This window comes from Jaculus jaculus, chromosome 7 (genome assembly GCF_020740685.1).
Source record: "Jaculus jaculus isolate mJacJac1 chromosome 7, mJacJac1.mat.Y.cur, whole genome shotgun sequence".
Classification (NCBI taxonomy): Eukaryota; Metazoa; Chordata; class Mammalia; order Rodentia; family Dipodidae; genus Jaculus; species Jaculus jaculus.
In genome coordinates this window covers 34,624,692-34,637,021 of record NC_059108.1, presented here as the reverse complement: position 1 = coordinate 34,637,021, position 12,330 = coordinate 34,624,692, and the positions used below count along the sequence as shown (strand labels likewise).

The following is a 12,330-nucleotide window of genomic DNA, read 5'->3' as shown; positions in this document are numbered from 1 at the left end:
GAAATTCTACACTGACACACAACTGTGTAGAGTGAGGGGTGTGTATGTGTGTGCGCACACGGGTGTATAAATATTTAAAGACTTTTAAATTAGTTTGGACGTATGTACCGTGCAGCCAACGCAGTGTGACCTCCTGGTCTCACGTTCTTGTCTGTCTCAGCAATTTTGCCCCAAAATGATCATTGAAGGAAGGCAGATGGATTTGTTTGCTTTGAAGGCATTTATACAATGCATCAGAAAACAGTGTGCTTCTGACTGAAAGGCAATACCCACCATTTATTTTCTGTAACAGTTTGGTGAAAACCTTCCAATGAAGTTACATTTCCTTGACCCTTTATGCCTTCGCTGACCTGAAGGAACATTGCCAGCTGCATCCCAAACATGAACAAACGCTCATGCATCTTTCTTTGAAGGCGTTCCATGCAACCAGCCAGCCCTCAGCTTAACAAAACATCCACCCGGGGTGTCTGGAGCAGTGTGCCTCTAGCTGATGTCCCACTGTTTCAAACGGATGACATTTGCCTCAATTGGAGTGATTTCTGTAACTATGAGTCAACGTGGAGGGTGTCTGACTAACCTCAGAATAAATAAGAGGACTCTGGGAACGGACCCCAGGAACAACTGTGTGACCGTTGGTCTCTGCGCGGCAGGTTCTGTGGCAGAGCAGTATCAGCCACGGAGGGTCCTTTTTGTTTTTCTTCCATCAGAATTAATTGTTTATGCTTTCTAAAGGGAAGTCACTATTATTGGATAGTACAATGAAAACCCTCTGCCTTTCTCAGCCTAACCTCGGTGGTCCCCTCTGCAAATGCTTTTTGCTCTTGGAGAGCCACTAGAGAATTTAAAGGAAAACAGACTCAGTCCTTTGCTGGCTTGCTTAGTTCTATCCCTCCAGCACGATTTCCTTGCTTTTCTTATTGGTAGCTGGAAAAGCTAAGTCCTGAGCATTTCCACCAAACCTACTGAGTGTCATTAAGATTCCATATCAGGTGACTGTGTGACACATCCAGACATTTATCTTCATGGAAAGTAGCAAAATGAGTATTTTTAATATTTATTTATTTGGAAAAAGAGAAAGAGAAAGAGGTGGGGGGAATATAGGTGTTTCAGGGTCTCTTGCTGTTTGCAAATGAACTTCAGATGCATGAGCCACTTTGTGCACCTGGCTTTAGGTGGGTACTAGGGAATTGAACCCTGGCCATCAGTCTTTGCAAGCAAGTGCCTTTAACTGCTTAGTCATCTCTCCATTCATGAGATTTTTTTTTAAAGCCAAAAGAGATAATGGAGCATGTGAATTTTGGTAAGTTGTCTGATTAATATTCTGAGATTAGTTACTTAAGTGAATACTAAGACTAGATCAAAGATTAGACCTTTACAGGATCCAGCCATTTCCCTCTCCCTGACCCTTTGCAGCCAGTTTTTCTCTAATAGAAGAGCAATTACCATTACAGAGAAAAATGTGTAACATTTAAGAGAAGGTCTCATATCTTTGCCAAGTCTTCCCACTCCTACAAGATGTTTACTTGCAGGTAACATATTTTGTTTTTGTTTTAGTTTGCAGCAGTTTCTTTAAATCAGGTCTGTACCACAGGGGAACCATCAGTCTTTATCTGTGTATATACCCTCAACTTGGGAACACGTTCCTGATGTCCCTCAGCAGCTGAGTTGGACCCCAGAACCACTCTCATGCACTGAGCATGAAGGGACATGGCAGTGGAGCTTGATGTGTTTGGAAACTGCTTTTTAGCCAAAGGCAGAAGACTCATTACCCAGTTGGCCAGTTTCTGCTTCTTGTGTCAGGAAAAGCTAACAGTGGTTCTTGCTCAACTAAAATACCAGATTAACCGACTCAAAAGAGGTAAAGAGTCATTTGTTGTAAGAGCAAAAACAAAAATTGCTATATTTTGAGCTAACTGAAGATAAGAATTTTTGGCTGCTTCAAACACTGCTGTGAAGTGCTCAAGAAATAGGAGTTTTATATTCCCAAATAAGAAGTGTCCAAGAAGGATTTTTCCCTGATTTCATATAGACAAGGCTTTGTGGTCTCTAAGGAATGACACCCTGAAGATCTGACTCCTTATGCCACTGGTGCTTGGTAATTAGGATGAGGAAATCTTGTCATGTGATAGGGCAGAAGTGCAAAAGCAAGTTAATGCAGTTAGAAGGAACCATTTAATCTAGTCTCCTAACTGAAGTTACTGTCTTAAGAAGTTGAAGCTCAAAGCGTATATAAGATCTTTTCTGAGTACATCATGGTGTGCAATGTCTTATATGGCTGAATGAGTGAAACTGGCTCTTAGGATATTAGAAGTAAATATATTTAACAAAATGTACCATGGCAAGAAGTGTGGTAAATGTCTCATCAGATGTGGTTAGGATTAATGTTGAGAGGAGAATTTTAATGAGCAATTAAAGATTCTACCCAGCAGGGGCACAGGGAGCTCATGAATCAGGACATTCCTGGGTGAAAATCACAGTGTTTAATGTTTATGCTTTCCACTCTCCCCCTCAGGACCATCCATCTTGCACACACTGCTAATACTACTGGACATGAAAAATCACAGGGAAAGGTCTGAGGTTTCTAAGCTGTGGAAGTTCTGCCCTAGCTGACTGTCAGGCATGGCATAGGATTTGAAGAAGGGTATTGTCTGAAATGTTGGTCAATACTGGCAGTTCAATTAAGGAAAACAACTAAGGGGAATTCTTACCATCAGTTTCTTGTTCCTCTCTCTCTCTCTTTCTCTCATTCTGTAGAGATAGTTACTTGGATTCTTTTAAGCCATGCTACGTTTGTTATTTAATTTAATCTTTGCAATTTCTATCAGTTATATAAATATTGCATACAAGCACTTGGAACAGTGCCTGGCACAGAGAAAATAACATGCAAGTGTTTTATAAAACATTATGTTCTATGTGCAGTGAAGCCAATGCCTGCTTCATAATAAATGGATAAGCCACCCAGATGTTGTAAGATGTTACCCTAGCCCAGTCACAACTCTATGACATACATCTTTATACCTTAGTTTGATTTTGTTTACTTACTGACAAAGCTAATATCTAGAGCAGGTTAAAGAGAAAGAGAAACGGAGACAGAGAGAGAGCGAGCCAAAATTTGAATCTAGTCTCACAGGCACCCTGTTTTACAAGGTAACCTGCCTGAGATTACACAGGTATTGTGTGTCAAAACAGAACTATGAAGTTGGCTGGCTACTCTTTCTACTTGTTGATATAAATAACACATTTTATTCTTTCTGTGATTTCTAGCATAGACCTTTTTTCTATAGCCTTTGAGTTTCCTGAGTGAAAAACCCACCTTTTCTTAGTGCTTAACAAGTCTCTTTCAACAATACCTGAATATATGCTAATGAGGAGATTCACTGGCCCTAGATGGCTTCATTATGGGAGCTAGTCACCAGAGGAAACACCATGTGACAAAAGGGTTGAAACCTTCAACCTCCTCACTCAAGCACCAGGGAGGGAGAGGAGGCCAAAAATTTGATCAATCAGGCCTTGGAAAGGAGACCTGAGTAGGAACTCTGGTTTGTGTTTGTTTTTAAACAAATAGCATGAAGATTATGGCACTTGTTATTAAAAAAAATATTTTGGGGCTGGAGGCACAGTTTAGTGGTTAAGGTGCTTTCCTGTAAAGCCAAAGGATGGCACTGCAGTTCCCCAAGACCCATGTTAGCCAGATGCACAAGGTGGCACATGTGTCTAGAGTTTGTTTGTAGCCACTGAGGGCCCTGGCATGCCAATTCTTTCTCTCTCTATCTGCTTCTCAACCTCTCTCTCCAACCAATAAAGTCAGTAACTTAAAAATTATTTAGTTATTTATTTGAGAGAAAGAGAAAGAGAGAGAGTGGGTGTACCAGGGCTTCTTGCTACTGCAAACAAATTCCAGGTACATGTGGCTTTTTTTTTTTTTTTTTGAGGTAGGGTCTCACTCTGGCTCAGGCTGACCTGGAATTCACTATATAGTTTCAGGGTGGCCTTGAACTCACAGTGATCCTCCTACCTGTGCCTCCTGGCATGTGGCTTTTTAAAAAACATATTTTATTTTATTATTTATTTATTTATTAGAGACAGAAAGAGGGAGAGAGAGAATGGGCACACCAGAGCTTCTCTCCACTGCAAAGGAACTCCAGATGCATGTGTCACCTTGTGCATCTGGCTTATGTGGGACCTGGAGAATTGAACCTGGGTGCTTAGGCTTCACAAGCAAGTGCCTTAACTGCTAAGCCATCCCTCCAGCCTGCACTTGGCTTAATGTAAATACTGGGAATCAAACCCAGGCCGAAAGGCTTTGCAAGCAAATACTTTTAACCACTTAGACATCTCCCAGCCCTTGGATATAAACTCATGAACGAGGAGCCTTGAGGCGTTTCCTGGTTTCGAACATGTGAACACTGAGAGTGTGGGATTATGATCACATTCCTTTCATCTCCATGTCTCTTACTTGCTGACTTACCTACATTTTGACCCTCACTCCTTTGGATGCCCTTGTGCTGTTTTAGAACAGATTAATGAGCACAAGTACAGGACTGTTACTAGTTGCTTAAGAAAATTCTACTATTTTTTTTTTACCAATACCTAATATATATCTAATAAATGTATGTTTAGTCTCTTTAGCTTCTCATCAAGTCAAAATAGGCGAAAAGTAAGAATTAGTTTTCTTAGAGATATCTGAGCTAACTGGCTTTAAACACGCATTTTGCATGACTTCACACTGGCCCATGCTACTTACATAATACATGACCTCACACTGGCCGATGCTGCTTACACAACACGCGACCTCACACTGGCCGATGCTACTTACACAACACAACACACAACCTCACACTGGCCGATGCTACTTATACAATACATGATCTCACAGTGGCTGATGCTACTTATACAATACCTGCACAATACAAAGGCAAAGAAAAATGATGACATCAAAATAGAAGAGAACTAGCTGGAAAGAAGAAGGCATCACAGATCCAATAATAAGACAGGAAGATCGCCAATGGCTCACAACAAGACGTACCACCTCTGCTCCATCTGCCAGGGCCCCACAGAATTTGAAGAGGCAGTGGCAATATGAATACTGCTCTTATTGCTACCCTGACAACCAGTACCAGGGCAACGGTGACAGACACAGTGATCAATCAAATCCTATCAAAGCAGAAATCCAGAGGCTACAGAGAAAACACTAAATCAGACTGCCAACAGGCCTGCCGTGGCTCAGGGAACATTATGGAAGAGGGGTTGTAAGGTTGTAAGAGTCACAAAGTGCGTAGCAGTACCATGAGGCATGGTATCCACCTCCTTCACCCCACTGGGACTTGCTGAGGTCTTCCTGACCCTACAGGGGGAGTACCACAGCCCCACTGAGGGCCCCCAGAGTAACAGGAACTGGGTCGAGGGGATAAAAGAGAGTGTAACTGGGCTGGAGAGATGGCTTAGCAGTTAAGGTATTTGCCTGTAAAGTTAAAGGACCCAGGTTCAACACTCCAGAACCTACATTAGCCAGAAGCACCTATGATGCATGCACACAAAGTCACACATGTGCACAAAGTAGCACATGCGTATGGAATTTGATTACAGTGGCTAGAGGCCCTGGCAGGTCAATTCTCTCTCTCTCTCATAAAAAATATAAGAAAGAGCAAAACCTGTTATAATATATATATACTTAAAAATAAATTAAAAAGAAGGGGTTCATTGGAGGGGTTTATGGCAGGGGACAAAAGAGAGTGGTGGGGAGAGGATTATGATCAAGGTACTACATTGCACACATACATGGAGATTGTCAATAAAATTTTTTAAAAAAGAACATAGGACTGGAGATATAGCTTAGTGGTTAGGGCACTTGCTTGCAAAGTCTAATGACAGGGGCTTGATTCCCCAGTATGCATGTAAAGCCAGATGCAGTGGCTCATGCATCTAGAGTTCATTTGCAGTGGCTGGAGGCCCTGGCATGCCCATTCTCTCTTTCTCTCTCTCTCTCCCTCCCTCTCTCTTTGTGTGTGTGTGTGTGTCCCTCTTCTCTCTATCTCTCTCTGCTTACAAATAAATAAATAAAAAGGATAGAAAATAATATGCATTCTTTATTTTATATAAAAGCATATTTTTTATTATTTATTTATTTTGAGAGCAACAGAGAGAGAGAGAGGATGAGTGCACCAGGGCCTCCAGCCACTGCAAACAAACTCCAGATGCATGCGCCTCCCTGTGCATCTGGCTTACATGGGTCTTGGGGAATCAAGCCTCGAACAGGGGTCCTTAAGCTTCACAGGCAAGTGCTTAAACACTAAGCCATCTCTCCAGCCCCAAAAAGCATATTTGACTGCTGCATGTAGGCAGATGTCTAGTCTGTGAACATCTTAAGAGGCAATGATTCTGAAGACACTATATTATGTATAGCACATCTACCAGTGTTGCTAGTTGTGACCTCTCTAGGTTGAGGGACAGCTAAGAAAAGGTGAGACTTGCCTTGCTTATGAAACTTGGGAGAATTTCATTGACTTCCTGATCTACTCCAATACTCTGGGAACACTCAATCACCTGTAAGTACTTAAGGTTCCTCCGAAATATATGTAGACTAGAACGCTTTCTTATACTTTTAAAAAAGTATTTTATTTACTTATTTATTTATTTGAGAGAGAGAGGGAGAGGGAGGGAGACAGATAAGAGAGTGCACCAGGGGATCTAGCCACTGCATATGAACTCCAGATGCATGCACCACCTTATGCAGTTGGCTTACATGGGTCCTGGGGAATCGAGCCTGGGTCATTAGGCTTTGCAGGCAAGCACCTTAACCACTAAGCCATATCCCCAACCCTCTTATACATTTTATCTCAACACTAGACATTCAGTCTTGGCTGTGAAAAACCTGCAGAACTCTGAATGCAGTAAAAAATAATTATGGGAATAAGCAATGGAAGTAACCCTTTTCTCTTAAGACTTACTTGGCCAGGTGGGGCAAAGGACAGGGGCACGGCTGGCAGAACCGGGGTGCTCCTCTGATGGAATCTCCAATGTAGCCATCCAGACACTTTTCACAGTGCTCCCCTGTTGTGTTCCGCTGGCAGTTCTATGAGATAAAAGGTTGAAAAATTGAGATGAAATTTTATAGACAGTAAATGTAACATCCAAGCAATACTTCAAACAGAGGGACATCAGGCCCGACAGAAGAGACAGTGTGCAGCAGCATAAAGGAGTCGTGTCACTCTCAGTCAGGGGTACAGACAAGCAGTTCCAGCAATCCAACCCAGAGTCCCAGGCATCCTAGGCAAAATCTAGTGAAAATACAGAAATGGTTTAGATCACAGTGGGCTCAGTGTGGTCAGGTGTGGAAACTCTTGGAGAACCTTAAACAGTGGGAGTCCTTGGTTTGTTTAGTTTTTTTTTTTAACTTAAAAAATTTTTTATTTATTTTATTATTTATTTGAGACAGGGGAGAAAGCAGAGAGAGAGAGACAGAGAGAGAGAATGGGCATGCCAGGGCCTCCAGCCACTGCAAACGAACTTCAGATGTGTGCATCCCCTTGTGCATCTGGCTTACGTGGGTCCTGGGGAATTGAAACAAGGTCCTTTGGCTTTGCAGGCAAACGCCTTAACCGCCCAGCCATTCCTCCAGCCCTAGAGGGTTTTTTTTTTTTTAAATATTTCATTTATTTATGAGAGAGAATTGGAATGGATGTACCAGGGCTTCTAGCCACTGCAAGTGAAGTCCAGATGCTTGTACCACCGTGTGCTTCTGGCTTACATGGGTTTTGAGGAATAGAACCCGGATCCTTAGGCTTTATAGGCAAAGACCTTAGCCACTCAGCCATTTCTCCAGTCCTGGTTAGGGTTTTGAAAGACATCTCTATTGCTGCCAGGAGACAGGCTAAAGGAAGGATAACATCTGGTTGGGAAGCTAGGGCAATGATCCCAGAGAAGTGCTGTGGTCCAAAATGGAGGCAGCAGTTTAGTAGGGCATAGACAACATGTGCTGCCTGGTAGTTTTAACTGGCAGGATTGGAGGCCAAAGTCAATGTTGGGAAAAAGAAATGTAAGTCAATGAATTATCTAGGGCCTCTGATATCAGCAAGTTACAGAGTGGTGCTGTCATTGGCTGTGGTGGGGAGCATGCCAGGAGGACCAAGTTCAGGCTGCAAGGTTTCAGGATGAACACGGCGGAGAGAATCTACTCTCTGTGTCCTGTTCCTGTACCGTGCCGTGTGGATGGACACAAAGCAGCAGGGGAGTCCATCAGGCTATCCAGCCTTCGCATTCTTCACAGCTGGGATTCGGACTTGTTTTAGAGCTCTGGCTCTCATGGAATCAAACATCACCATGTTCAGAATAGCAGATTTTTTTTTTCTTTCATTTGCAATAGATTAAAAGAATTTGCCAGTACTTTAAAGTAAGGATCATTACTTGACCCGGACATCAATTTTAGAATTAAAAGTCAAAATAGGGGCTGGAGGGATGGCTTTGCAGTTATGGCGTTTACCTGCAAAGCCAAAAGACCTAAGTTCGATTCCCCAGGTCCCGTGTTAGCCAGATGCACAAGGTGACACATGTGTCTGGAATTCATTGGTAGTGGCTGTAGGCCCTGGTGCATCCATTCTCTCTTTCTCTCCCCTTCCCTTCCTTCTTCTTTCTCTCTGTCAAATAAATAAACAAACAAACAAACAAATAAGTAAGTAAAATAGGAAGTATCTATGGTCTTTATTCTCTTGGCCTGGGTCACCAAATGAGTGTTCTCATTTACAGATGACACTCAGTCTTGTAGGGACTTAGGTAGTTGATTTCTGCCCTACATGTGTAATAGAGGAGAGTAAAGAAAATCATGAAAAAAATCCCAGTATCTTCAGAAATTAGAGACAGAACAGCCTTGCCTTTCCTTTCCTTTCCTTTCCTTTCCTTTCCTTTCCTTTCCTTTCCTTTCCTTTCCTTTCCTTTCCTTTCCTTTCCTTTCCTTTCCTTTCCTTTCCTCTCCTCTCCTCTCCTCTCCTCTCCTCTCCTCTCCTCTCCTCTCCTCTCCTCTCCTCTCCTCTCCTCTCCTCTCCTCTCCTCTCCTTTCCTTTCCTTTTATTTATTTGAGAGAGTGTGTGTGAGAAAGAGGCAGACACAGAGACAGATAGAGAATGGGCATGCTAGAGACTTTAGCCGCTGCAAATGAATTCCAGAAGCATGCACTACCATGTGCATCTGGCTTACGTGGGTCCTGGAGAATCAAACGTAGGTCCTTTGGCTTTGCAGGATAGTGCCTTAAACACTAAGCCATTCCTTTAGCCCTTACAGTTACTGCTTTGTTTTTCCTTTTTTATAAATTTTATTTTATTACTTTTCTTAACAAGGCTTTAATTAGGTTTGGAAACTAATAATAAAATCCATTAGTCTTCAATATAGTAGATTACTTCCCCTCTCCATTGTGTTTAAAGTGATTTAAAACTCAATTTGGAAATTAATATGATTTAAATTATAAAATTATTACAGGCAGCTTTAGAAAAAATGAAATATGTATGCAGAACTTGAAAGTGAAAAGAAGACAGTAAAATCACCAGACAGATGTAAATACATAAGTGTTTGAAAGACTCTTGCTAATGTCCAATTATATTTTATACCTTTTTTTGGTGGTTTCAGATATGAATAATGGATTCATATTTTCTACTTTTTTCTAGAGTAGGAACATTAAAGGAAACAGAACAAACAATGAGTTTGATTTCATTGTGGCTCCACAGCCTTAGTACATTTGCCATTGAAGTGGTAAGACATTATTTCTGTACTTGGAAGCTTTTCCGGCTACTTTACTTACATTTAATTAAATACAAATTATAGCTCTTTTTAAAAATAAAACTTACAAGACTAAGGATATCTGTACCTCAGGAAAATGGAAAAAGCATCAGATACTTATTGTTTCTTTTTTTCACTGAGCATAATTTACTTTAGTCAGAGAAAGAGGCATATTTCTCTCTGGATAGGGTGTGATGGGGGCACTGCCATTAAAATGAATGGAGTGGATATATTTTTTGTATAAGTTTTCTGTCTTGGAACAAAGTGACTGTAGGAAAATTGGCAATTTGCATATGGTACCCGCGTGACTGTTTAACAATGTAGCCCACACTCAAACATTTATTGGAACTCTGTACGTCCAGATTTGGGGAGGAATCTATGGTGATGTTCCTTCTCAGGGGCTCATGTCTGGGTCAAAGATAAAGCCATGACTGTTCTTTTCCTGACCATGCTGTTTCAAGGAGGGGCTTATCTACTGCTCTTGATGGACACCAGCAGAAGGGACTTTCCCTCTTTCACTTACTTTACTTCATTTATTCCAGACTTTCATCTTGCCAGTTGCCTCACGGCAGCTGATGGGCTTGATGGTCTGTAAATGTTATAGTTTAATAAACCAGACAGCAAAAAGCATCTCATTGGTCAAATGATCAGTTATGTACATTATTAGTTCAAGTGTATGCAAGGGATTTTCCCCCAAATGTCATTGGGATTAAAATAACAGGAAACCGGAGATGGAAGCATTCTAAAGGGGTACACTTGGCAGCTGTGTGTCCTGCAGGCGTGTGGAGGACATCCTGGATGTGATGGTTATTTAAGACCATGGGAGGAGGGGAAACAAATATCAGGGTTAATTTAAACTACAAGGAGATGGCAACAGTCACCGTTTTACCACTTCATTCTCCAGAAAAGTGACAACTTCTAGGTTTCTAATAAATGAAAGTGCTCTAATTTGCATCTTAATGTAAAGTATGAGTCAAAATAGCACCTTCGGGGATAGACGGCAGGAGCCACTTATAATCCAAATTATCTGTTTAATAGGGACAATTATGTTTAGGTAAGCGTTCTTGTAGCTTAAGCAAAACTACTCTTGCAGCTTGGGAAATCCTCTCTTGATGTGGAAGACCCTGAAGAACTGAATTTCCTTGCTGTACCCATAACTGCTTAAGAACATATATGAGGACCCACATATCTAACAACGCCCCCATCGCTTCTACTGGAGCCAGCTGTCCCAAAGTTGTCAGTCACTGCAAATACACAATATGTGGCAAGAACTTTTTCCTCCAGCAGCCCTCCTGTCTTCATCAGTACCGTGACTCACTAAAGAACAGTCTATCAGGGGAAGTCATTTTAGCTAAGGGGAAAACGTCTCTTCGAACACAAACTACAAAGACCAAAAGGACAGAGTGTTCAACTTCATTGACTATGTGGTTGAAACAATTTTTTAAAACTAATTTTGGGCTAGAAGGATTGCTTAGTGGTTAAAGTGCTTCCCTTTGGAGCCTAAGGACCCACGTTTGGCTCTCTGGATCCCATGTAAGCTGATGCACAAGGTGACGCAAGGGCACAGGGTCGCACATGTGCACAAGATGGTGTGTGTGTGTCTGGAGTTCGAGTACAGCAGCTAGAGGCCCTGGTGCACAAATTCTCTCTCTCATTAAAACAAAAAACAAAAAAAAAAAAAAAAAAAAAAAAAAAATAGGACAGCTCTCTCTCTCTCTTGCATAAAAAAATGGCCAATCTATCAGGCTTGCCTCAAAAAACAACAACAACAAAAAAAAACCCCAGCTAATTTAGATCTATAGACCTGATTATGTTGATGATGTGACATTCTACAACGGGCTGTGCAGCAACTGTCTTATTCTCCTGGTTATGTGGGACGAAGGTCCCATATGGCAACTATACTATTACAGAGGAATGTGGGTGGCTGTTTCTCTCCTCTGCTCTATAGCAGGAAGCCAGCTGCCAGGGCAGGGAGGCAGGGCCCTCCTGGAGCACATATGCACGTTCATGTAAAGCCTGGTGGCCACTTAAGCCCAGAGGGCATTGATATTATGTGTTATAACACTGAAGGGTAGTTTGCTCTTGCATGTCCCCAACTTACCAGACAGAAGCCAGAACCGTCCAAGCACTCGTTGGAATTGCCATTACAGTCGCAAGGCGAACATTCTCCTGACAGTGAGCGAAAGAATCCCGAGTCACATCTCTGTAACAAATGAGTCCAAGAGCATTTCAGTCATTGCAAAGAACCACTCTGGCCAGCATTTTCTGAGAGAAGCAATAGATGATCGCTGCCTAAATGTCCTAATGTGAGCCACTCGTTCTACTGTGCAGTGATAGGTGATGTTATATACTCCCCACTATGGAACATTTTTTCCCCCGTTCTCTCACTATGGAGAAGAGGACCTTTAACACTGCCCCATCACTGAAAGCAAGGACATCCAGACTATAGACAAGAGCAAGAAAGAGATCAATTTTATAATATTTTTGTTCCAATCCAGAGCAAAAGAAAACAAAAAACAAACTATCCCTGAGTATTACTTGTGTGTCACACTTCCTATGAAGAAG

At 41.8% G+C, this 12,330-nt stretch overlaps 1 protein-coding gene across 2 annotated transcripts in view; it reads right to left on the bottom strand.

Annotated features, from left to right (window-relative positions):
* The window catches only part of Lama4 (laminin subunit alpha 4), a 153,352-nt gene that overhangs the window by 97,837 nt on the left and 43,185 nt on the right, over positions 1-12,330 (bottom strand). For both annotated transcript variants that reach the window (XM_045154001.1, XM_045154002.1), the window contains exons 2-3: positions 11,867-11,968; positions 6,948-7,072 (exon numbers count right to left, since the gene is read on the bottom strand). In XM_045154001.1, the coding sequence (XP_045009936.1) occupies positions 6,948-7,072; positions 11,867-11,968 (227 nt within the window). The remainder of the gene's footprint in view (positions 1-6,947; positions 7,073-11,866; positions 11,969-12,330) is intronic.